This window comes from Ictalurus punctatus, chromosome 28, assembly GCF_001660625.3.
Source record: "Ictalurus punctatus breed USDA103 chromosome 28, Coco_2.0, whole genome shotgun sequence".
In the NCBI taxonomy this organism is placed as follows: domain Eukaryota; kingdom Metazoa; phylum Chordata; class Actinopteri; order Siluriformes; family Ictaluridae; genus Ictalurus; species Ictalurus punctatus.
In genome coordinates, this window is record NC_030443.2 from 5,195,275 (window position 1) to 5,220,786 (window position 25,512).

Here is a 25,512-nt window from a genome sequence, read left to right on the forward strand (position 1 = left end):
TGAAAAATACAAACATTAAGATTCTAAAAGATGCAAAATGCTGTACCAAAAGTATTTTTTTTTAAACTTGGTATTGAACAACAAGCATTTTCCTTTTTATTTATGACCATGAAAACTTGGATATTTGAACAAAAACAGGTCATTTTAAAAACTGATATAACGTGAATCACATGGCTTTTCAAAATATTGTCTTACATTTGAAAATATTTTGATTTAACTTCTAAAATTAAACTGACCGGTGTCACTAATTTCTAATATACGATTGATTATAGATTAAGATCACAGATTGAGGTCAAACCAAACCCCTATTCTGATGGTCCATATGGGCACAGATCTTTCAAACATTGGCAAGACTACGACTGACCTCTAACCTGTCTGCTCCTTGACCCTGCCTCCTGGGACAAGCTGTGCACACATGATAAAACCCTCTCTCTCTCCTGCTGCCGATGGGTTTTCATATGAGCACTGTGAATATTTGTCTTATGAAAACCCCTGAAAAATACACATACATATTTTGAGGTAATGTGTATATGATTAACCTTAAGACACCAAAAGAAAATGTATACTAGAATGGAAAATATACAGCATACTGTAGAGCAGAACCTGCCATACTCCTCACAGGTATATTCCCAGTTTTTGGCAGGATGGCATAGAAGCATTCCCTTTAGTGTGTTTAAAGATTTCCTGGCTCCAGTTTTATCATTCTACTGCTCATCTGTGGCACTGTGAGACTCCTAACACCCAAGGTTTTAAAGTATTGATTTACAGTAAGCTCAAGCAAGAGCAAGCATTTGTCATATGCTACAATTAGATTACAGACTCCATAGAGTGCCCTCCATTAATATTGGCACCCTTGGTAAATATGAGCAAAGAAGTCTGTGAAAAATTGTCTTTATTGTTTAACTTTTTGATGCCCTGCGATGGATTGGCACCCTGTCCAGGGTGTACCCCGCCTTGTGCCAAATGCTCCCTGGGATGGGCTCCAGGTTCCCCCGCGACCCTGAAAAGGATAAGCGGTATAGAAGATGGATGGATAACCTTTTGATCTTTTTTTTTTTTTTTTTTTTTTTTTAAAAAGTCTTCTGTCATGGAAATCAAACAATTGCAAACAAAACACAGGTTTATAAAGTTAAATATAGGTATGCAACAATTATTGGCACCCCTATGAATTGATATGAGAAAAATATATTTGAAGTATGTTCCCATTGATATTAAAAAAATTGATATTTGAAAAATGTTTTTTTGTATAAATCTGTGTTGTGTTTGCAATTGTTTAATATCTACGACAGCAGAGTATTTTTGTGAATTTTGGGAAAATTAAACAATAAAGACAATTATCACAGCCTTCTTTGCTCATATTTACCAAGGGTGCCAATATTAGTGGAGGACACTGTATACATACATACATACATACATACATACATACATAAAAAGCCTATTTCTTAATAATATGACCATACAGAATTCATTCCAGCGCCATCTGTGTTTTCTATTTCTCCGTACCGCTGCTTGAACTTCTTCAGCTTCTTCATGGTGTAATAATACTCCACACACTGGGCCACTGATTTGGTCTGTAACTGTACAAAAAAACCCCCACAACATTATTACCAGTGGGAAAGTAGTAACACCAGCTTTATGGCCTTTCAATGGACTTACCGCTTTATGAATTAACTGAAAATCCTTGGTGTGACTGAGCAGAGCTTTCCGGAAGAGTCTCATCTCCTGAGAAGTCCAGTGGTCAGACCCTGATGTTTAAAGTTTGGTTTGAGGGATGATGAATTTTTGACAGATAAAATTTTAGAGTTCCACAAAATAAAGTGAAAACACTAAATGTATGGACTCTTCCACTTCAATACCTGTGTAATGATAGTCATTTAGTGGGTGACAGGAAGTCCAATAATCTCCTCTAACTAAGAGCAAATCCAGTGCAGCCTGTTACAAAAAAAAAGGAGTTAATTCAACCTCTGTGGCTCGCTAACACGAATTCAATGCCTGTATTAAGCTTACTAGAATTTCTCCTTGGACTTCATGCAGACAGTGAAGTGCAAGTTCGGTGTTTGTGCCCCCTCCTGGTAGCACACTGGAACAGCACATGTCTAGGAATTCTGTAACTGTGGCACAAAATTGCACACTCTACCTCCATTCTCAATACTGCACAAAAAAATCCACGCATTATGAGGTTTGTAAGTCTGAGTGTGGCGGAAACAAACCCTTCTGCTGTGTCTTGGGATTAGTGGACAGGTCTCCACATGGAGCCCAGACAAGCTGAGCAGGGTGCTCATCATACAGAATAAGCAAAGGATTGCGCAGTGGAGGGATCTCAGCTTGGAAACGTGAACCTACATTGATCTTTCTATATAAAAAACAACAACAACAAGGCACAATAATATCATGTGAGAGAATGAGTGACAAAACATACCAGTGATGGTAGAAGTGACTCACGGTTTTATACTGACGACTGTATTATCCAAGATTAAAGAGATCTCGTCTTGACCATCTGGAGAGAAGTCAGCAGTGAGAATTCAACTTTTAGTACGACATTAATGAGAAACAAATGCCACCTTTGATATTAGTTACCCACCCGGGGGAGCAGAATAGATGCTAGGTGGTGGCAGGCAAGGCTGGTACTGGGGTAGGGTGTTGAAATAGAGCCCTGTTCCTGGTCGTAGCGGGCTTAGCATGGGAGGTGGAGTATAGGGAGGTGGATCAATGTTCAGCAGGTGGTCGGTGAGGTAGGTGGGTGAACGCAGCTGACTCGGGTAACCTCCTGCCGCCAGGTTGGGTGTGATTAAGCTCCTAAGAAGACTGGACATCTGACGAGACGTCGAGGACAGATGTTTGACATTCTGCTGCTTCTTGATCTGCAAGGAGATCCATCACTGTGTCAGGCTACTTAATACCACGCACTGTAGTGCTATGTTTAGAGTGAACGGAAAAAGCACTGGGTGAATCAATATTTCACTTCACAAGAATCCAATTAGCATGTTGCACATTACACTATATTATTAGAGCCTGGACAATATGAAAAGGTTGCCACTGATACTGATTTTAAGTATAATATAAATGTATATCATGTCATACAGTACTAAACCAATAAGTACAGTGAAAATGGCAATAATGTTGAGGAAATTGGCCAATCTGATTAGCACTACCCGACACAACACAATGTAAACAGAATATTATGGTAGAAGTAAAGGTTTTTACTGTTTGTCCAGTGGCTAGGTCAAATGCGGCTTTTTTGCTTGAGACAGGGAAAGAAACTGGGATGACGAGTGGGGAAAGCTGGACTTCCTGGTCCGGCTGGTAACAATCACCAGCCATGTTCACTCGCCCACCCTGTCGCAGGAAAAAAAAAATCAGCTGAAGTCAACAGCTATACAAATTTCACACTGCAATGAAAGGAACATTTCACACTAAAATGGGCTCTGCATTAAGAGTTTTGGAGGGATTTATGTAAGATTGAGGCAAGAAAGAGACAGCACCTTTGTTGAAAAGATTGAGTCCACTAACTGTTGGTCCATCTTGCAGGAGGTTGCTGGGACTTGTGGACGTGAAGGTGAGGACTCTGCATGCCTGCTAGGTGGGTATTTTAGATATGTTCTGAGGAAGACCAAAACCAAAGCTAGACACTTGAATGTAGCCAGTTAATATCCTGTAAACGTTTATATGAAAGTATTTTTCTCAAGAACCCTATTCTTTCCACTTAAAACTAAAATAGGGTTCTGTGTATAATATTCGAATGTCATACATAGAAAAGGTCAGAGGTCACATCATCTAACTATACTTTCCCTATAAGACAAGACACAAAACCTGCCTGACCTTTCACCAGACTCTCTTCCATTTCGTGTCATTGCAGTAGCGCTTCCTCCCTGTGCAGTGGGTTGACAGATAAAATTACACTGAATGACCCACTCTCTTCAGTATAGGCTACAGGATTTGCATATACACTTAGAATTACTAACACTCTTCAAGAGAATAGACAAAAATCACTGAAATATTCCACACAGACAGTAGCCCAAGCTCAGTTTCAATCCCTGAACTCCACAGCTGTGAAGCGGCAATACTTCTTGCCGTGCCACCAGGTACATTTCAGGATTTTTGAGAAACTACAAAACATTTCTCCAACTTCTTTTCTTAGTAATCACAGCAAGACGTGTCACCAAATTATAATTAGGGTGCCAATAATTTACTTTTTGCTGATGAATGGTCTCAATAATGCAGAAGCTTACTGTACTGTATGCCATCTGAACATTATCCATGTGGAGAAATACCTGACCAAACTACATCGTGTATGCAATTGCAATACCTTGAGTGTGTCAGAGGGGGCGCTCTCTTTCCTAAAGGATGCCATGGCTACCTGGCTGGGGGAAATGAGGTAAGTAGGGTGGGGTCTGGTTTGTCTTTGACTAGTTGATCTGGGAGAAGGTAGAGGAAGGATGGGAATAATGGCAGCCTTCAAGTTCTTCTTCCTTATTCTCTTCTTCTTGGTCTTGGGTGTAGGGGGTAAAGGAGGAATGATGGGTTTCATCTGGAGTGCTGATGATCCAGCAATATTTGATTTTGAGCATGATGCTTCTCCACTCATGTGAGGAGCCTCATGCTTATTCCGAGGTTCATGTTGTTGCATGCTAAGCTTCAACAAAGTGGGTCGATTCCTTCTGGAGCAAATTGAAGATGGCTGACGCCCCATTCCAGTACCATTTACCTCCTTTGTTACTAAAAAATCCAAGTTACGTTCCCAAGTATGGACTGTTTCTGGTTCTACTGGGTCCACCACACTACCCCCAAGACTTGAAGTTGACACCCACTGGTTTGACATCACCGTATTATGAGATGCCAGCAAGTCATTTGCAGTCACGAAACTGCAAGAAGCTCCATCTCCCGCTAGGCTCCACGCTTTAGAGTTCACAGGAAGCTTTACTCGAAATACGTTGGGGTCCTTGGGGTTGCGGCTCAAGTCGAGATTTTCTGCCAAATGAGGTTTCGGTGGAGGGAGGTAAGAATGATAGTCAGCTGAGGTCGATGCACCATCATTTACTGCAGGAAGCTTTAAAGGCTCCCGCAGAGGTGGGCATGGTTGGGTGTTAAAGGCACTGGGCTGTGAGGATGGAGGGAGGGGGTATGTACCATGTTGCGTGGCACAATGGTGTTTTAGTGAGTGGTAGCCACAATACATCTTCTGGCAGCCAGGATGAGAGCAACGATAATCCTTCCTTTTCTGGTGAGTCATCATGTGGCTTGTGCTATAGAGAATGACAGGTAGTGATGTGTTAAATGCTCTGAGTGTTTTTGTTTTGTTTAGCTATACATGGTAGTAATTTCCACTCACAGGTGATTGTGGCGTTTAAACTCTTTCTGGCAGATATTACAGACATGAGATATTTCCAGCTGATGGGTGAGCAAGTGCTTGTTGAGAGCGTACGTGGTCCTGAATACTTTTCTGCACTCCGAACACTCGTGTGTCTTGAAATTGCCAATCTGCATTAACTCTGTAGGAATGAGCTCGCGTCCAAACAGAGGCTCCGTGTCTCTCACGCTGTCAGAAGGCTTCACTGAAAAAGATTCGTCTGATGCATTTCCACACGAGATACAGACAAAAGGTCAATCAACTGCTTGACAGTCAAGTTACAATTCTACAACTCTATGAACGCGCCTCTTCTCATAATGATGAGGGCGTGTCTATAAAAAGACTAACACAAGGCATATCCAAATCCAAACATTTCGGACCAGAAGGCAGGTTTCCAAACTGTTTTTTTTTTTCAGCTACAAAGTACACATGTTCCGAGACATCGATTAAACTCATCATTAGCACGTTCGCCTCACACCTCCAGGAATGGGGGTTCGATTCCCGCCGTGGCCCTTTGTGTATGCAGGGGGTTTCCTCTGGGCACTCCGGTTTCCTCCCCCAGTCCAAAGACCTGCATGGTAGGCTGATTGTCATGTCTAAAGCGTCCGTAGTGTATAAATGTGTATGTGATTGTGCCCTGCGATGGATTTGTACCCCGCCTTGTGCCCGATGCTCCCTGGGATAGACTCCAGGTTCCCCGTGACCCTGAAGGAGAAGCGGTACAGAAGATGGATGGATGGAAGGCTTTTTCATCATTTCTACGTAATTTTCCCTATTATTCAGACTAGTAAGAAATGAAAAATGTTGACTATTGCACCTTTAAGTGTGGAGTTTTCCTTTAAGTCTGAGGCCTGCGCTTTTACTCACCGATACACTCCTAAATCTGTAAATCCTTACCAGCGTTACTGCTTACTCCACACTCTGTGTCCATCCAGAGCTGACGTTGCTTCAGAGCTGGAAGGGAGGATAGTGGTGGGGTTAAGGGACTGATTAAATCACATCATCTTGGAGGTTTTCCGTCTCGGACAGCAGGGGCAGATTCATATCTGAAGGCTCCATGACCTCCATTTAAGCATGATGACTCGTGGTCACTTCATTGTCAGCCATGCTGCTGAAACACAATGTGCTGTATACTAGTGTGTGTGTGTGTGTGTGTGTGTGTGTGTGTGTCTGTATATATATATATATATATATATATATATATATATATATATATATATATATATATATATATATATATATTTGTATGATATTTTTGCAATTTGCAGATTAATAGTGGAGAGCTAAAACATAGCTACAGACCTGTGTATTTTATGCCAGCCTTCAAAACCGATCAAGCTACGCAGACTGAGTAGAGATAAGAGTAAATGAGCACAACCACACTAGCATGTATGTATACTACACAGTATGTATTCTATTTCAGAACCTACTCTTATGCTATATTTAGTACCGAAGTTCGTTTTTCAGTGGACCATGCTTGGAAACGACGATTAAATGCGAAAACCCAGCACAGCTAGCGTAAAATAAAAGGTAATTAAAAGTTTGTGAAGATTAAATTAGTTCAATTAAAAGCAGTCTGTTAAAAGCGTCAACAAGCTAGCAAGAAGTAAACAGCTACTGCACGCGCCCAGATTAGCCTGCGTATAGCTAAAACGTATGCTGCGTTCAATTTATCTATATTTATATTTTTTACGTTGCACATATGATGACATGACATGACATAAACGTATAAAGGATTTTCAAGCCTTAATAACTAATGTGTGCATCGAAAATAACGTGCATAGCTATAGGGTAGGGGGATTTATTAGGGGGGAAATTAATCCATTAATTTTTTTTATATAAATTTACTTAGTAGTCAACTAATTATTTTAGGGTCAAAGGACATTTCTGAGGCGGCAGCACCTAGTAACTACAGTACCTGAAGTAAAGTAAAGTAAGTAATAATAATAAAAAATTAGATAGGATAATAAATCCACACCAGGGTGGTTTGACTCACGCCTCAGTGTTTTATTCCTTTTACACCACAGAAATTTGCCAACAATTACAATTATTAATGTATTAATTAACGACATGTCACCCCTTTTTTAAACTGTTTCTAGTTAGATTTCCCTCTCCAGCCTGATTTTTCTCTCTTAAAGTTAATAAGACAAAAAAAAAAAAGTCATGTTATGGAGAAACCAATAACCAGAAAATTCCTCTACCCTGAAGACTTTCAAAAAAACTTAATTACTGGAGACCCCTACCATAAATGTTGATTTCTCACAGTGACCACTGTGCCTAAAGGGTTAGACTATATGAACTACATTTTTTATTTCATTTTATTATATTACGACAGCAAAAGGTGTTAGGAACATATCCCACTGTCTAAAACATTAGTTGTGCGCTTAAGTGTACAAATTTGTAAATGTGACACAAGAATAAAGGAGCTTGTGAATGTAGCATGAATTAATAATGAATGATTATATCCTTATAACAATGTACATAATGTAAACATGTGGCCCTATTAGGCTCCAAGCTTTTAAACTACTTATCAGTATAATATTACTATTAATATAACACTGTGTGTTTTATAGTAACATTATAGTGAGGGTGTATTTTCTTGTAGATACTGTATAACCTACATATTATCTTATTCCATGCACCAGTCTTGCACCAGCAAGGGTTTGCAATTTACTACTGACGAGTCCTGTTAGTTTTATGTGATTACACAATAAATTTTTTAGACCTTGTCGATGGTCCAACACCCCACCCAGCAAAAACATCTGGAGCTGAGCACACACTAGAAACCTGCAAGTTTCTCAGTTCAGATCGTACCAGGACCAAAAGAGGCTGTTTCCACTGTCATTTACAAATCTGCAACAAGACAAAATGTAAATGTGAGTGCGATTCAAGTCGAGACAGAGTACAGTTGGTAAAACTGTGCCAAAGGGTGAAGAGAAGAAGGAACTCACTGGGTCGAGTGGAGTATCGCAGCTGATTTTTTTCCCACAGCAGTGTCAGTTTTCAAGCCTGCCTTAAAGAGGTAAGCATTTCCATTACTGCTCCTTTCCATTCTCCAATGTTTACCCAGCTCTCTATGCAAGAAATAAGAAGAACTTGATCTTTGTTTGTCAGTGTGAATTTATTTATGAGCAAAGGAATTTTATGTATATTTGGTCTTAGCTTAGAACCTTCTTGGCAATATTTCTGAAAATAGTTATTGTTCTGAACACATTTGTGAAATAAAAAAAAAGTTTTCATCTTTTAACACACCAGCCATCTGCACATAGTCTTGCAACTTAATTTAGCATCTTGCAACTGTTTGAAAGTAGGTTTTTTTTTTTTTTCTTTTTTTTTGTAATAACTAGAAATGTGAGGGGTTTGTTTTGTTTTTGCAGTATATTATTTATATGAACCATATATTCCTCTCTCCACCCAACTGCATTAAATGTATTTGTCCCATGACAAATTACAGACAGCTCAATTAAAAGTCCGTAATGGGCGGGTCCCATCTGTTTCTACAGGGGAACATGTAAGAGCAGAGCGTTTCGGGGTCAAACGGTGCAGTTTTGTAATATTCAAATAATGGTGGATTAGTACGGTTTTGAAAACACCTCCCAGGTGATATGCACTGAGAGGTGTGTTATCTCCTAAAAGTCTTAAAAACATACAATATGGGTGAATATATATATATATATATATATATATATATATATATATATATATATATATATATATATATATATATATATGTGTGTGTGTGTGTGTGTTTAAAAATGAATATACATAGTACATTGGGGTGTAAGGCAATCTGTATCTGTATCAAAATGGGTGTGGTCTAAACCTGAAGGGTTATTTTAATTAACCTTACCATTATGCCCCCTGAAATACTGGGGGGGGTGGGTGGGTGTGTCGGGGGTGGGGCATCCAGATGTAGAAGTGCCAACAGTGTCAGCATGTTGTGTGAATTCTGGCTCTGACAGTTCCTCAACCTCAGCTACATCACTCTAGGTTCTGTTTCCCAAAATATAAACAAACTAGCAGTCTCATTTTCACTCCCAGGCCCTGGCAGTTACTAAGGATGAATGAATGAATGTTATACATTCATGTTAATGAACCTGGTCTTGGTTGGTACCATAAACTTCATATCTGACTGCTTGCTCGCACCTGCATGAAAGTAAAAACCTCATGCTTGTGCGAATATTTTGTTGCGTTCCACAGGATCCCAGTCTCGATGCACACCTCTAGTCTCGACCAGATGACCTTTGAACCTTTGTGACAAGATTCCTTTAAATAAAAATAGTGCAACTCGTCTACACTTCATCTGTTCACCAAATAATGCATTTATATTCACTTACATCCTTAATATGCATATATAGTATATATAGTATACACAGGATGTCTAATATCTAGCAGTGTTCACTTCACTTTAAAAATGAGATCAATAAATATAATCTTTAGGTTCCTTTACGTTGCTGTGAAGCGGCTGGTGCAGCTGCAGGAGTTGAACTGCTGTGTGTTACTCAATCATCATGTGATTTGTTTGGCTTCTTTAAACGCTTGAACATTCTGTAGCACCTGCAAGTGATCAGTTCAGTCTAAAACAACAGATCAACATCAGCCTGGATTACAGTTCCCTGATGAACTCTGTGTGTCCTCCTGTTTAATATTTCCTAAGCGTTTCTTAAGCAGTTCTCAATCGTTGCTACTTGATGTACAATTATGGCGTTATAGATATGGTAATTGTTGTGTAAAATGTTGTGTAAAAAAATAAAAAAGGCGAAGAGGGTGTCACAGTAAACCTTTCTTTTCAGAGTAATCCATATCTCAATACTCATTCCTCTTAATCTCCATGTATCAGATTTATAGGCTCAGTTTCCTGCTCAATGGCTTCCAAAGAGATTAAGAACAGGGGTGTGAAATCTCTCAAGGAAGTCCAGACAGTCGCTGAGGGTTTGAAGTTTCTCTACCGACAGAAGTTGCTTCCTCTGGAGAAGTATTACGGCTTCTCAGACTTTCACTCTCCCAGTCTGGAAGATGCAGACTTTGACCACAAGCCCATGATCCTGGTGGTGGGTCAGTGTTCAACGGGGAAGACGACCTTCATTAGGTGAATAGTGTAATTTGTATATGTGTGTGAATAGTGAGAAAACTGACTAGGCTTATATCTGTTTCGCTACAGCACATAGCTACCCAACAACTTGATCAAAGCATGACATTCACTATGTGGGGAAATTACTCCTAGCTAGCATGGACACTTTAGACACCCAAACTGTTTTTTTTTTACCACTGTTATACTGGCTCCTTAATCAACATGACCTTTGAAGGAGGAAGTCTAAGTTTAAAAGGAATATTAAAACATTTCAACCTCTTTTTGGTTTTGACTTTGCCAAAAAGACAAAAAAATCTGTTTTTGGCCAAGATTCAGGAAGGGTTTTACCTTCCTTTTAACATAGTTATAAATTAATGTCAGTGATGCATATACCCTTTATTCTATATATCACTGCTTCAGCTAACGCACTGACATACCTCTTTTAACCCCTTAATCCCCTCCAATCTTATGTAGTTCTTCATCCTAAAGAAATACCAAGATACTGTGATTATTCGGTATGTACTATGAGTTATCTGGTAACTGCAATTAAATTATACACTGATCAGCCAGAACATTAAAACCACCCGCCTAATATTGTGTAAGTCCCACTTGTGCCGCCGAAACAGCTCTGACCTGTCGAGGCATGGACTCCACAAGCCCCCTGAAGGTGAGGTGTGCTGTGGTATCTGGCACCAAGACATTAGCAGCAGATACTTTAAGTCCTGTAAGTTGGGTTTAGGACTGTTTGTCCTTCCTTGTTCCTACCAGTTTTAGTAGGTACTAACCACTGCATACCAGGAATACTCCACAAGACCTGCCGTTTTGGAGATTCTCTGACCCAGTCATCTGGCCATCACAATTTGGCCCTTGTTAAAGTCGCTCAGATCCTTACGCTTGCCCATTTTTCCTGCCTCCAACACATCAACTTTAAGAACTGACTGTGCACTTGCTGAATAATATCTCCCACCCCTTGACAGTTGCCACTGTAACAACATAATCAATGTTATTCACTTCACCTGACAGTGGTTTTATGTTATGGCTGATTTATGAATATCTTATGGTGAAGTTTTCTTTGAGGAGATTTTAGCATTTTCGGAAAGATTCCCCAGTGTCAGTGCTTTATAACAGTCAAAGCTGTAAATGTAAGTTTTCAGACAATGGAGGGATTCATGGTGGAGGGCTTTCTTGGTAACATGATGAACTGCATTTAAAAAAAAAAAAAAGAATACGGATGTTATGAAGTGATAACAGGAACTGATAATTAAAAACAAAATACAATCTGCTTTTCTTTAATAAATAAAAAATTGTTTGCGTTAAATTGCATTAAATTGCATTCCACCACCCCATTGTTGATTATTCCCCAATTCCCCCAATTCCCCAACAGCATGCCCCTTTATGTCTGTGTTTTCTTTTAAAGTAGTCTAGAAGCAGTCGGAAAGAAGCTGTTCTTGAAGCTGAAAAACCACAAAACTATATATGATTATAAAAAGGCTGTAAATTTTTCAGGTATCTTCTTGAACAAGAATACCCAGGAAGTAGAATTGGACCTGAACCTACAACAGACTGTTTCACTGCTATCATGCACAGGGATGTTGAGGGGGTGATTCCAGGCAATGCTCTTGTTATGGACCCTAACAAACCTTTCCGCAAGCTCAACTATTTTGGCAACACCTTCCTCAACCGGTGAGTGAGAGGGAGTGAATAGAAATAAGTGACAGAAAGTCAGTAGGATAGATGACTGTTTCAGAGATCTGGCACTTGTTAGCCTGAAACAGAAGTAGTGGCCATGTATAAAGACTCTAGAGGAAGGGTGGGTGTAGAAAGAGATTAGCGGTGAGTCATCTTTGGCACGTGAAACGTCTGAGTGTCGCCAAACTTTGGAAAAATCGAGGCTTGGACATTGCAGACATGGAAATGGGAGACAGTAGGAAAGAAAAAAAACAATTTAATTGGAAAAAAACACAACTCTGATCAGTGTTACACATTTGAGAGCAGAAATTATTTATGTTTGTAATTAATATTCATGTTTTTTTTTTTTTGTTCCTGTAGGTTCCAGTGTGTGCACTTTCCAAACCAGGTCTTAGAAAGCCTCAGCATCATTGACACACCAGGAATCTTGTCCAGCACCAAGAAAAGGATGAGCAGAGGCAAGAAACTACAGATATTTACTTCAAAATGCTTCAATATGCTTCATAGGACTTCATTTTGATGAAGTATTCAGAAATCAGTTTTGAATACAAATGTTACTGCATTTCTTTCTTTGACTGTACAAATCATTTTCCGATGTGCAGCTGTATGCTAATGTCACCCGCATAATCACTGAGCTTATTACTAACTCTCTTGCTATTATAACATAAATGGCTGTTTATGGTTATAGTAAAAGAAATGATATCAGGAACTAACTTGTTTGCCGACATTTAATGTCACTATTAATGGATGAAAAGTGCATGTTGTTCTAAAAAAAAATTTTAATTGGCAAATCACTGTGGTATAAGAGGAATAAAACACTTATAGACGTAGTGTTATGGGAAAATAATCAACCTCAGGGTGGTCATGCCACATTGCCTGTTGTTGATTATTTTTCTGCAATAGCACACCCAGTCATGTTTTACTCCTTAAGTAGTGGGAAAGTCCTTAAAGCTGAAAGACCACAAATCTATGCACTACAGAAGAAGGCAGTTACAACAAAACAGCTCTTGGACATTTTCATAAAGCCTTCAGATTCATAAGAGTCATTTGATTCATGAAAACATCTCCGAATAGAGGTTCAGAGTAGAGGCTCGGAGGTTATACCTCCACATCTGTATAATAATCTTATTCACAAAACACAGAGCCAACACGGACATTATTTGCTAGATCTGCTTGACAGATCTGTAAATCACACCTAGAAAATCATTTCTTCTCCTAGGCTATGATTTCCCAGCGGTGCTTCGCTGGTTCGCCGAGCATGTGGACCTCATCATCCTCCTGTGCGATGCACACAAACTGGAACTCTCGGACGAGTTCTCTCGCTCCATCATGGCCCTACGAGGATATGAAGACAAGCTGCGCGTGCTGCTCAACAAGGCCGACATGGTGGACTCGCAGCAGCTGATGCGGGTTTACGGTGCACTGATGTGGTCGCTGGGGAAAGTCATTTGCACCCCGGAAGTCCTGAGGGTCTACATCGGGTCCTTTTGGTCCTCTCCGTTCAGGACGTCAGAGAACCGCGTGCTGTTTGAACGAGAGGAAGAAGATCTCTTTAAGGAGATCCAGAACCTGCCTCGCAACTCTGCCCTGAGGAAACTTAATGACCTGGTAAAGAGGGCACGACTTGTGAGGGTGAGGCTCTTTTAAAAATGTATTTACATCAACTACACATTGACTTGGACATACTGTTCATCGTTATTGGAAAGCTAAAATGCTGTTCCTTTTTTAATCGAATCTCAATATTTAAATAATCAGCTCTGTTTTGCACACACACCAAACAAGTTTTGTTGGATACCAATTGGGTCTACGAAAAACATGCAGTGTCATCGTTACCAAAGAACACGCCTAATCTAATCTCTCTAGAGACTGTAGAGATGGCAAGCAAAAGTCTCCGAGGAGGAGACTACTCAACATGGAAACAAAATACTTTTGCCGTTCACCCTTCATTTAAAAAACAGGAGGAATGATACTGGAAGTCGATGATATTGGCTAGTCTTATTTTTAATAAGACATAAGACATGCCCACAAATTAATATACTAAGTATCTCATGAACAAGAAATAGCAAAGTCGTAGCCATGATGTTTTGTAAACATCATACTTAATACATGGCCTCCGGTTGATTATTCCTTATTTGGAGGAAACAGGCAAATGGGTCTATTTGCTTTGAAAAATATAAAGGTTGCTTAAGATGACATGGACTAATGGGGAATCTACGTCTCAACCGGACTCCAGTATGGGTTTATGGGTTATTCCACAATCGAAGTAAAGTGTTACATTGTCAGTCGTCTCCATCTTATGTTCCTATGGAAGCCCGCTTTCGCCACAGAGAAGAAAAATTTAATTCCCCACAATTTTTAGTTTAAATCTCGCAATTTCGAGTTAACGTCTCACAATTCAGACATTTTTTCTCACAACTGCGTGTTCACATCATACGCCACAGACTTTCTTTTGCGCATTTACGAGTGCACATCTCGCAATTCTGAATTTTTTTTCCTTGCAATTTAGACGTCCACTTGACAATTAGTGAGTTACAAAGAATGCACCGCATCACAAAGCATCAATCATTCTCTATAAATGAGCTATATACAGTAAGAACAAGACTCATCAGTTAGCCAAGACAAGGAAAACCAGACGCTAGTGTGCACTCGTTACCTGAAGTTAGTCACATTTTCGTTACTGCGTCAAGTGGATGTCTGAAATGCATAGACTCAAATGATAACATGCAGAGTTTGTAGCATACATATTTGAAAATGCACAGACTAATACTTAAAATGTAAAAATGCTTTGAACTTGGAAGAAAAGCGCAACCGCACTGGCACATTACAATATCAGTATAAACCACTTGGGTCTACAAAACCGATATTTATGTCACAGTTTGTTTTTTGTGTTTAAGGCTGTCTATACTCACCAACGTGTGATGTACACAGATAAACAGGCTAATCTGTTGTACTGTTCATTGCTATACTTGCTAACAAATGCAAGCTAATCACTAGCTTTAAAAAGATGTGCTTTTCTAGTGGGGTTCAATATAATTTTTTTTTCATAATGATATTTTCACAAGTTATTGTGGATGGTGAATATCAGTTTTTACCTCAGCTGTCTTTAAGGAGTAGCTAGCAGGTTTCCAACGGGGGTCATTCCTATGTTCTATGTTCTATTCCTATGTTCATTCCTATGTTCTCAGGGTCATAAGTTCCCCAGTTCAATATTCTGTTAACACACATAAGTAGATAAGTAAATGTCTCCAAAGGTTTTTATGTAGTCAGGACTCATTTTCCCACGGCCCTATTAACTTTATTACCATTTAACTTTAAAGACCAAAGACACATTTAAATGAATAACATCATGCAGTAGTTTAAACATACATTAGTATAAAATCCATCCTTCATCCACACTTGAAATTTATGAAAGGTAGCTAGGTTGCACATACTGAACCCTCATTTGTGCTGCTCTAAAAATAGCTGTTAGTCTACATTCATACATTCATACAACTCCATGCATGAATGATAGTGTAATGTATACACAAAACTGAAGAAATGCCATACTGTAGCTTATAAAATACAGTGAATGGTCATAAAAGGAACAAAATGTTAAGTATAGAGAACATAGATACGCTCCCCTTTCTAACTAGCTAGCTAGCTTGCAAATCAGGCTAGCCAGTTTGTGTAAGCCATTAGCAATGTTATTTATATTAACATTAACTCAAGTCTTTTTGAACTGAGACAGAAAATGTGCTGTACTAGATGAAGTACCTTATATTAGTTAAGTAAGAAGAAAAGGTCCTTTGGTTAGCAATGTATTTTTAGTATGCTGTAAAATTACTAGTTCTTAAGCTAGCTAGGTAGTGTAAATAGCTAGCAACTTGTTGGATATTGATATCAGATGTATAAAACGACCAGTGTGCACTCCACAATACATTCATAAATCATTAATAAAAAAACAATAACACCCCCCCCCCCCCCCCCCTCGCCAAAACAATACAGGAAGTTCTCCCACACCAGAAAAGCTCACTGTGCTAAATCTACAGACAATATACCGCATATAGTATACATTTAAAACTAGTCATTAGCTTGTATCTGTTATTGTGAGCAACAGTGCAGTATTGACACGTCAGCCTTTTATATTTAGGACTAAATGTCATTGAATAGTGATGTATCATTAGTGAACAAGATGAATCCAATAGCAGAATTCATCTTCAATAAGAGCTTCATCCTGCTCAGGGACGTTGGCTGTTGGTTTTGTTAATTCAATCAAATAAAACTTTCAATTCTTCGTCTGCATGAGTATCCTCATGCGTATATTCCATGTTAAGTTTATTAAATTATCACAAACATTGTCCAGTTTAGGACGAAACGGCAATTTGTTTGGAAGTCAAAAGCGCCGAGTCTCTTTTGTCGACGCTACTGACTTTCTCTCTTCTCTCTCTAAGGGTTATTGAAGCTGCAGTTTCTGTCTTCTTCTCTTTCCAGTCTCATGCTTACATCGTTAGTTTTCTTAAGGAGGAAATGCCCTTGTTTCGTCGGGATAACAAAAAACGTGACCTGATTTATGACCTTCCGGTCATTTTCTCAAGGATCCAACAACGGCATCAGATCCCAGCTGGAGATTTTCCGGATTGTGCAAAGATGCAGGTCTGTTACTGTTGAAATAGATCTCACCAAGTGTACTTTTTGCATCATTCGGTCCTTTATAATAAATGGAATAAATGCAGATTTGTTGAGCATATTAGCCACTTTGAAGATTACAAAATAGAATTGTATTTTTAAAAAATATGAGTGTAATTATAATTGTAAGTGATTCTGCATTATTTACTGACTTTCATGTTCTCTATCCAGGAACGACTCTTGAATCGTGACTTCACCAAGTTTAAAAGCCTAAAATCCAAACTCATAGTAGGTCTGGATGAGCTCCTGACGACTGACATTGCCAAACTGATGCCACTTCTACGCCAAGAGGAACTCGTGGCAGCTGAGCAGCCTGGTGTCCAAGGCGGCCCGTTACTAGTAACGAAAAGAGGCCCTTTTTTTGAAGGGAACCCGTTCTATTATTCAGGGCCCAATGGCGAGTGTGAGGAGCTCACTGAAGAAGCTTGGGTGGTCTTGAAAGACAAGCCGAAATATGATGAGATCTTCTACAACCTGTCTCCTCAGGATGGCAAGCTCAGCGGGATCAAAGCGAAGGACTGGATGACCAGCACTCGGCTGCCAAACTCGGTCTTGAGCCGGATTTGGAAGCTGTCGGATGTGGACGGAGACGGCATGCTAGATGATGAAGAGTTCGCTTTGGCCAGCCACCTTATTGAGGTGAAGTTAGAGGGCTTCGGGCTTCCTCCCAAGCTCCCTGCTGACCTGGTGCCACCGTCTAAAAGAAGACGCAAAACCTCAAGCACAGAGAACAGGGAAGACTGTGTGGAGGCGTAGACGCTTGTCTGGAGATTTGTCTGGCTTTGTTCTGATGCTAATTTGAGTGGATGAACCATGACTGAGCACAATTTACTCAATAAGTTTTTCTAGCTTTATGCTCTTAAAATCAACTCTTGGCCTATAAAAGTACTGCCCATTCTGTAAACATGAACTGACGTAATTACGTATATTTTGAATAATCTCAATATAGCACTGTACCGTTCTTTAAAACAGGAGTTCTTAAATATTTATTATATTATTATTTGCAGGCAGCCCTTTTAAGTTAAAAAAAAAATCACACGCTCAGACCTTAAACCAGGTGCACTGTATCATATGAACATGTCCTAGTTTTTATTAAAATAGCAGTTAGATTAAAGTTCATTTATTTATGACATTATTTTACATTAATGCGACTCAACAGAGCAATTGTGTAAGCTAAACTACTATACAATAATAATAACTATAACAGCTATAACGAGAGTAGTAAATACTACTTAACATTCCTCTTCAACATATCATTAAACAAATTAATAAAATCACACTTTGTGGGGTCTGAGGGGGTTGACAGGATTCAGAAGCAGTGATGTAGAATATAGAAAAAATAACAAGATTAACAGAGATTAAATTATTATTCCACTTTATGTTTTATAGACATTTACTTGGATTCTTCATTTTCTAATCTGCTTTTTATTACTGAACCTCAGTAAATCTCTTACACCAAAACACCTTTTTGTTGTGGTTTAAAACTGTGGAAAATAGATTATTGGTGAGCTGCCATTAAGTCCTTTCAACTCAACTTAAAATTAAAAAAGGAATTCAGCACCGAATCCAGGAAAACATGTGTTAACCTATCTCAGTCAACAATTTCATGGCACCCAGTCATGGAAACTCCCCTGTACTGAAATGGAAGAAAAAGTCCTTTAAAAAGACGTGTAGTACATATAAACTCCAGCCATTTTCAGACTTTTCAATACACAACAACAACTATACGAACAAACTTGCTGCCACACTCTCCAAAAAATATAATAAAAAATAGTACTAAACTGTACCTTTTCTTGACACAGGGGTGGAACCCCAGGCTACATCTTTTGTACCTTTAATAAAGTTCATTTATATGAACATATATATATATATATATATATATATATATATATATATATATATATATATATATATATATATATATATATAATGGGGAAGTGTTCAGGAAGTAAGTTACACATTTAACATAAAAAAAGAGTTTTTTAAATAAAGATTGAGAAACGAAGTGACAGAAGGGTGTGCAGGAATGTGAGTTATGTCTCTTGCTTGTTCTTGCGCCTCCCTGTGGCCGAGCACAATGTTTCCCTGTTTGCTCCGCCTCATCTCTCTGACTGTAATAAAGGAAATAACACCGAAACGCTTCAGTCCTTCGTCTAAACCGAGGTCTAGCTACATCTTTAAACCTGCTGCCTGCAGTCAGTGCTTAATCCGGACAAGAGCCTCTAAAATCGTCGAAATGGCCGTCAAAATACATATAATTTACTGGTAAGTCCACTACATTGTTATTTATAGATACACCATATATATACATATAAACCTGTGTTTCGTCACAGGTTCTGTTTAGGTTCATTGAACGCAGCATTATTGTGCTTATTCTATAGCTAGCCAATATTACAACGAAACGCGTTTTTAAAAAAAAAAAAAAAAAAAAAAAAAAAACAACAACAAAACCCACCAAAAACAAATCTGCAAAACAGCCTATAAACATAAAAGTGTTTACATTTTCGTGAATTCTTCATAACTGTGTAGGAAAATAAAGCGTTCGCACTTGGCTTTATTTGTTAAGGCGGTACGTAACAAATACGTTTCCGTATTCCAAATTTCACTGTACTACCTACATCGGCGCCCTGCTCTGTGATTAACGTCCTATACACACTAGGTAGGGCACTAGGTGGGACGTAGGGATTCATTTGAGATTGAACCTGAGAGCTGGATCCCTGAGGAGCCTTTATCCGTTAAAGCAGTGGTTCTCAACAAGGGGGCGCAAATTGTTTTCAAGTAAAAAACAGACAGGGCATCATCTGGGTACTCTGTGTATTTTATTGCTTTTCAAATAGAAGTTGCATAAATGAAAAACCCCGCGTTCCCTTTCCCTCTGTATTCACTTATTGCTGGGGAGAGACGGAGCTTAGACTGCCTTTTATCTAGCAGTCAGTGCAGACCAGTGTTGGCAATTTAGCCACTTTTCAGACTTATTATTTTGATAATTCATGTTCCATACCAGTCTATTATATAGTTTTATAAAAGTTATTTTAAAAAAATCATAATGAAAAGTAATTTTAAAAAGTACAAAAACACAAAACATGATAGGGGAGGCTTTAGTTAGAAAAGGTTGAGAAGCTCTGCGATGAAGTATTTTTATTTTAAAGGAAAACTCCACCGTCGAACATGTTGCGTGTGATTATATAGAACTATTTGTGGGGTGTTTTAGTACGGCTAGTGCTTATTTTGTTGGGTGGAGTTGTGTACTCGTTAGTCCTGTGAGAAGTTAGTGGTTGTGTACCGCGATGACGTCAGAGGAAGACAGTCAGTACGTTTACATGGACAACAATATTCTGATATTAATCCGATAAAGACGATACCCTGATTAAGAAACTAGCATGTAAACACAAATCGAATTAAGACGTGTGGAATTTAAAAAAAAAAACTTTGTTGTTGTTTTTTAAAGCGGGCCAAAATCTATTCATTTATCTTTTATTTCTTTTGTCTTTCCTCAGTGGTGGATGAGGGTACAGGCCCAAGGTATGTTTATTTTCTTTGCACACATTCCAGGACTTGTTCCTGTATTTCAAGCTAGACTTGATTTCTGTATTTATTTTTGTGATCATAAACGTCACTGTTGTCTTTGCCATTGTTTTGTTCACAGGCCATCAAGCTCACAACGTTGCTTGAGGATGAATTTCCAGGCGACGTTGAGATCGTAAGTTCTTCTTACACTGGTAGAAAGGATTCAGTGTCCAAAGTGAAGACTGAATGTCTCCCTCCAAACAGTGGCATGCATTATGGGTGTTTTGCGTCCTGTAGTTTGAATACTTGCAAAGCAGTGTGAGATTTCAGACGTGATTATAACGAGTACATTATTTATGCATTAGGATGTGGTTTTTTTGACATGCGCTTAGCTCTTCTGGGAAAAACCTGACTCTGTAATCCTACACCTGCTTCTACACCTCCAGCTCCATCTCAGTACAATACAATATTTACTATTTAAGAATCTACTCAGAGTTGCGGGTTTGTTATGAAGACATACCACACACTATGTGTACAATTACTGACTCATGAGGCAGATGGCGTTTGACTAAATGCCTAAGGAGTGTACATACAAGGTATGCTTAGGTGTGCCTAACAAACTAATGCTTATTTGACTGTTATTAAACCGTAGTGTTTGGCCAACAGGTGTTAATTAATTTGCTCAGACAGTAGTTCCGGCTTTAAAGCAAATCACAGGTTCACATTAATGCGCTCACTCACAGGGACTTGCATAGCGGACACTCGCGTATTCCGAGATTAATTAAAAGTGTATTGTTGTTTAACAAAGAAAAAATGTATCAAAGGAGTCTCCAGTGTCAGTGGAAAAGTTTAATGTAAACCTGTGAGGACTTTGCAATTTCCAGGTTTATAGCTGCTGTAATGTAATATAATAGGAATTAACTTGTTTCGCAGACGTTCTACAACATGTATGTAACTACAAATGGATAAAAAGTATTACATGTCGTTCTTTAATTAAGGTCCAAGCACTGCAGGTGTGTAGGGACCCGTTGTAATTGTTAATCTTCTTCTTCTGCTCTTGAGTCTAGGGCAGCCCACAGAACTGTACATAGGAAAGTTAGGAAATTTGGGACAGAGATAGGGGACAGTCTTTAATGTTACCACAGCAAATTTGGAGTTGCTATCTCAAACCCTCCAGTACCACCAACAGCTCAAAGATGCACCCATATATGCTAATAACTTTTGAATTGTAAGGGCTAGGAACAAAATTCTCCAGCATTTTCCGTCATGAAAATTCTTCCGCCATTTTGAATTTTCTGAAAAACCAACTTTTTCAATCTCCTTCTAGACCGTTTGTCCAATTTTCATAAAAATGAAATGGATGTGAGGTTTCATCAAATTCTTCTCAGATCAACTTCAGACCATGCCAGCAATAAGATGGATTTCATGTTGATGGGCCAAAATTGAACTGTCGGTCATGTTCAATTCGTTCATGTTCGATGCAGTGCTTATCTCCTACTTTACCTCTGTTGTGTTTTGCCTCTGTAGTGCTTGGGCCCCTAATTGCTGCTTGCAGCGATATTTAATAACGCCTCTCTGATGATTATATGTTGTCTGAAATTGGTGTAAATAAACAATTTGCACCATTAGTAGTCTTTGACTGAAATGCAGAATGCAGTCACGTGTTGATACTTGTTGCTATGCCAGGCCTTGTCAACTCAGGTTTTGTTTGTCTGTCCATCTTTGTCCCACAGACAAGTGAGGGCACTCCCACAACAACTGGGTGGTTTGAGGTGCAGGTGAATGGCACACTGGTGCACTCGAAGAAGGTGAGGACTATTTGCTATTATGTATACCTGTGAATGTCACAGCAACATCATTTGCATCCTCGTGAAAACCCTGTGCTTTGTGATTGTGGGCGGAGTCATCCTCTAAGAGACCATGCCCAGCCCATCCAGATAGAAATGTCATAGGGAATTAGTGAGAAAACCCTATTCTAAAAACAGAGAAATAACATGATGAAGGCAACTGCAGTCATTGTAAGATAAAGTAACACTTGTCAACGCACTAATTCTATTCTGTGTATCGACCTTTACTTTGAGCCAACATTTTTCATCTCATTTCCTCAAAGAGAAAACCTTTTATAGTGTTTACATTCCTGCTTGTGGGCAGACTAAATTCTCAAAACCGGTGGATGGAAGCCACAATGAATGGAGCTAGGAGATAGAGAGATAAATAGATATAATCTCTACAGGAAATCAAGCACGTACACTTCTTTGGGGATTGAGCATACAGAGTAAAAGATAGAGACGCATACTTTCTGTACTTTTTAAAAGAATCCATATTCTTTGTAGATACCCACTTTATGTCCAAAACTCACCCTCACCTGGATACTGTAGACTTGCATCTGAAAACTGCTGCTGTAATCATAAAGCATGTCCTGTGCTCATCCAATGCTACTGTATCTTTATCCAAAAATCAACAAGCCATAATGGAAAAACTTGTCTGGTTTTGACAGAATGGGGACGGCTTCGTGGACAACGATCAGAAGCTTGCCAAGATTGTGAGTGCCATTGAGAAAGCCATAGGCAAATGAAGCCGCGCTGATGTCGGAGGTAACAAAATGTCACTGAACACGTTTGACCGCTTTCGTTTTAATTATGAGGGAGAAGTATGAAAGATTTGAGCACGATAACTAACCTGAATTACTAGAATTTTTTTAAGACAACATGGTCAGTATGGCCATGACTCAGCATTTTCTAGTTGATGATATCTTGGTGTGGGGGCGGGGGAAGAGAAATGTGATGTGATTGCGAGTGATATCATTGTTTTGTTTTGTTCTGTTTATCCCAAATCCCTTGTTCGAGTGCTGTTCAAAAAGTATGGAATTAAATTTGTGCCAAAAGTATTGAACATAACTTTTACAATGAGATAGACAATACATAACAATAACTATACAATGAGAGAGAAGAAAAATACACTGAAAACTCAGCGGCAAAAATTTAACACGGTCTACAAATAAACAGCATTCTTTGTTAACAGTCTTTGAACCGAGGTTTTGCGTTGCCATAGTTTTCGTTTACACTCCACAAGTTTACATTCGCCATTCTGACACAAACCTCTCTTGTGGGTGGGGCTTAACAGAGATTTGCTCTCATTGGCTAGTGAGAGTTGGATCGACAGCTACCTTGAAGTAGAGACTTAGTGTTTGTACTTTGTAGTGGAAATTACTTACGTATCTACTTACATACTTACTTAGTCAGTACATTAGTCCGTAATTAATATTTGAGGTTTGGGTAGCTTCATACGACTACCCAAACCCAATTTTTTGAAGATGAGATCCCCCTCAGCTGGACACACGAGCTGTCGATTCAAACCTCACTAGCGAATCAGAGTAGATCACTGTTAAGCCCCGCCCCCACGAGAGGTGCCAGAATGGCAAACGTAAACTTGTGGAGCGTAAACAAAAACTCTGGCAGCCATGATTTTTTTTCTGTTTCTTAAAAAGTTACATTCAATACTTTTGGCACAAATTTAATTCCATGAAAAAACAGGGAAATAGATGTTGCACTTAAGGACAAAGAAGAATTTCGTCTTCTAAACAATGAATAACTTGTTTGACAGAAATGATAACATTGTTCTTCTGACCAATCCAAGTCAAGAATTCAGCTCACTCTCTGTTTTTCTCCTCAGTTTGTTCGTCTCTGTCTGTCGAGCTCTGTGAAAGTGCAACAATGATGGTGACCTCCGAAGTGCCTCTGGCACGGAAGTTGCTTGATGCTTTCCCGCTCTTTCACGGAGGAGGTTTTCCGAGTGGGCAAACTCCAGGAAACGGTTTTACGTCATGTTTAGAGAATTGAACCTTTCTGTTTGCTTCTAAACTTCTTGCTTTTGTTTGAAAATACACATATTGAAAGATTTGGAACATTTGTGCAATAATAAACAGAAAACAATCTTGAAAATGTGTCTCTTTTTTTTTGTCTTTATAAGGCAAGTGAGGTGTTTAACTCAGATGTATTAGTTTATAGCTAGTAGGTAACACGTTTGCCTCGCGCCTCCAGGGTTCGGGGTTCGAATCCCGCCTCCACCCTTTGTCTTTGGAGTTTGCATGTACTACCCGTGCTTCGGTGGTTTCCTCTGGGTACTCTGGTTTCCTGCCCAGTTCAAAGACATGCATTGTAGGCTGATTGACATGTCTGAATTGTCCATAGTGTGTGAATGTGATTGCGATTGTGCCCTGCGATGGGTTGGCACCCCATCCGAGATGTCCCGAGTTCCATGAGGTAGGCTCCAGGTGACCCTGTGTAGGAAATGCGGTACGGTAAATTGATGGATAGCTTATATCCATCAATTTATATATTTATTTATAATGGTGTTATGATATGTAGTAATTTAATACATGCAGCTCGTACGCCAATTGTATTTGCGCCGCATGCAAATTGATCCTGCTCGTGCACTGATTTCCAGTACTGCACATGCCCTAATGCTTTGTTGTCTCCATCAAGCAGCATCCTCATCTTAGTAAAATAGGTCTGGAGTTATTACAACAGAACAAGTTATTTAGTAATTTGTCCAGCAGAAAATTTGCAAATAACTCAGCATTCATTTAAACTTTGTCTTTAATGTTTATCCTCCCTATTATGGAATACATAAAGACAAGTTCGATGTTAAGTACTGCATATGCAGTTTAAGATTGCTTCAAAATGAAAAGACATCTTTTTCTATCTGTGAACCATTAATTCCTCATTAACAGAAATCCTGCTTAAATCCCAAATGCCTCATTACCCCCCATATTAGTCTGCCACATTGGGCATGAAAGAACAGATTAATGTAGTACACTTGCATGTATATGGCCAATAGGAAGGTAACTGTACATGGTGTTAAGTGAAGTTTAGCCAATTAATGCAAGCGACAGATTCATTCAGCTTTCATGCAAGTGATACATGTGCTCTGCAAACGATACATGTGCTCTGCAAACGATACATGTGCTCTGCAAACGATACATGTGCTCTGCAAATGATACATGTCCTCTGCAAACAGATTTCCATAAGCACAAAGCTCGTCATGAGAAGTGTAAGTGAAAAGTGCACTTTGTGCTACTCTGAAGACTGCATTCACATCAATACCTACTAACATACTGTACACTATATGGACAAAAGTATTTGGACACCTTACCATCGCACCCATGTGTCCTTGCTGAACATCCCCATTACATATATTGTCCCTCTTTGCTGTTATAATAACCTCCATTCTT

General features: G+C 39.1%; 3 protein-coding genes across 13 annotated transcripts; 2 read left to right on the forward strand and 1 right to left on the reverse strand.

Annotated features, from left to right (window-relative positions):
- Positions 1-108: 108 nt before the first annotated feature.
- On the reverse strand, positions 109-8,999 carry znf541 (zinc finger protein 541). 11 transcript variants are annotated; one of them, XM_053677274.1, is made up of 17 exons: positions 8,299-8,999; positions 8,073-8,200; positions 6,245-6,301; positions 6,002-6,052; positions 5,330-5,567; positions 4,307-5,243; positions 3,820-3,869; positions 3,483-3,600; positions 3,205-3,336; positions 2,582-2,861; positions 2,443-2,497; positions 2,211-2,353; positions 2,008-2,111; positions 1,857-1,932; positions 1,657-1,745; positions 1,461-1,577; positions 109-1,000 (listed from the first exon to the last, which is right to left on the reverse strand). In XM_053677274.1, exons 2-17 carry the CDS (start codon positions 8,107-8,109, stop codon positions 893-895), a joined length of 2,592 nt encoding a protein of 863 aa, XP_053533249.1. In that variant the 5' UTR covers positions 8,110-8,200; positions 8,299-8,999; the 3' UTR covers positions 109-892. The 11 variants fall into 11 exon arrangements, with proteins under 11 accessions (XP_053533249.1, XP_053533256.1, XP_053533253.1 ...); XM_053677281.1 differs by lacking the exons at positions 8,073-8,200; positions 8,299-8,999 and adding exons at positions 6,650-6,694; positions 6,798-8,037; XM_053677278.1 differs by lacking the exons at positions 8,073-8,200; positions 8,299-8,999 and adding exons at positions 6,650-6,694; positions 6,798-8,037 and having other exon boundaries at positions 6,245-6,455.
- On the forward strand, positions 8,122-18,633 carry ehd2a (EH-domain containing 2a). The gene is made up of 7 exons (XM_017460347.3): positions 8,122-8,369; positions 10,188-10,436; positions 11,925-12,101; positions 12,468-12,565; positions 13,327-13,739; positions 16,578-16,739; positions 16,944-18,633. Exons 2-7 carry the CDS (start codon positions 10,213-10,215, stop codon positions 17,526-17,528), a joined length of 1,659 nt encoding a protein of 552 aa, XP_017315836.1. The 5' UTR covers positions 8,122-8,369; positions 10,188-10,212; the 3' UTR covers positions 17,529-18,633.
- A 214-nt stretch (positions 18,634-18,847) lies between these two features.
- Positions 18,848-24,220, forward strand: selenow1 (selenoprotein W, 1). The gene is made up of 6 exons (XM_017460348.1): positions 18,848-19,037; positions 20,270-20,294; positions 20,419-20,472; positions 22,013-22,087; positions 22,777-22,873; positions 23,952-24,220. The coding sequence occupies exons 1-5, from the start codon at positions 18,850-18,852 to the stop codon at positions 22,852-22,854; spliced, it is 420 nt and encodes a 139-aa protein (XP_017315837.1). The 5' UTR covers positions 18,848-18,849; the 3' UTR covers positions 22,855-22,873; positions 23,952-24,220.
- The last annotated feature ends 1,292 nt before the right edge of the window (positions 24,221-25,512 follow it).

Bases quoted from the DNA above. Each gene is read 5' to 3' on its own strand.
- znf541 (XM_053677274.1), bottom strand. From the start codon at position 8,109: ATGTTTTTGCTGGGTGGGGTGTTGGACCATCGACAAG. The intron at 3,337-3,482 runs GTGCTGTCTCTT...TTCCTGCGACAG, and splicing joins ACTCAATCTTTTCAACAAAG to GGTGGGCGAGTGAACATGGC. The intron at 1,001-1,460 runs GTATGGTCATAT...TATCCTTTTCAG, and splicing joins ATGGCGCTGGAATGAATTCT to GGTCGCGGGGGAACCTGGAG.
- ehd2a (XM_017460347.3), top strand. From the start codon at position 10,213: ATGGCTTCCAAAGAGATTAAGAACAGGGGTGTGAAATCTCTCAAGGAA. The intron at 13,740-16,577 runs GTGAGGCTCTTT...TTCTCTTTCCAG, and splicing joins AGAGGGCACGACTTGTGAGG to TCTCATGCTTACATCGTTAG. The intron at 16,740-16,943 runs GTCTGTTACTGT...TTCTCTATCCAG, and splicing joins CGGATTGTGCAAAGATGCAG to GAACGACTCTTGAATCGTGA.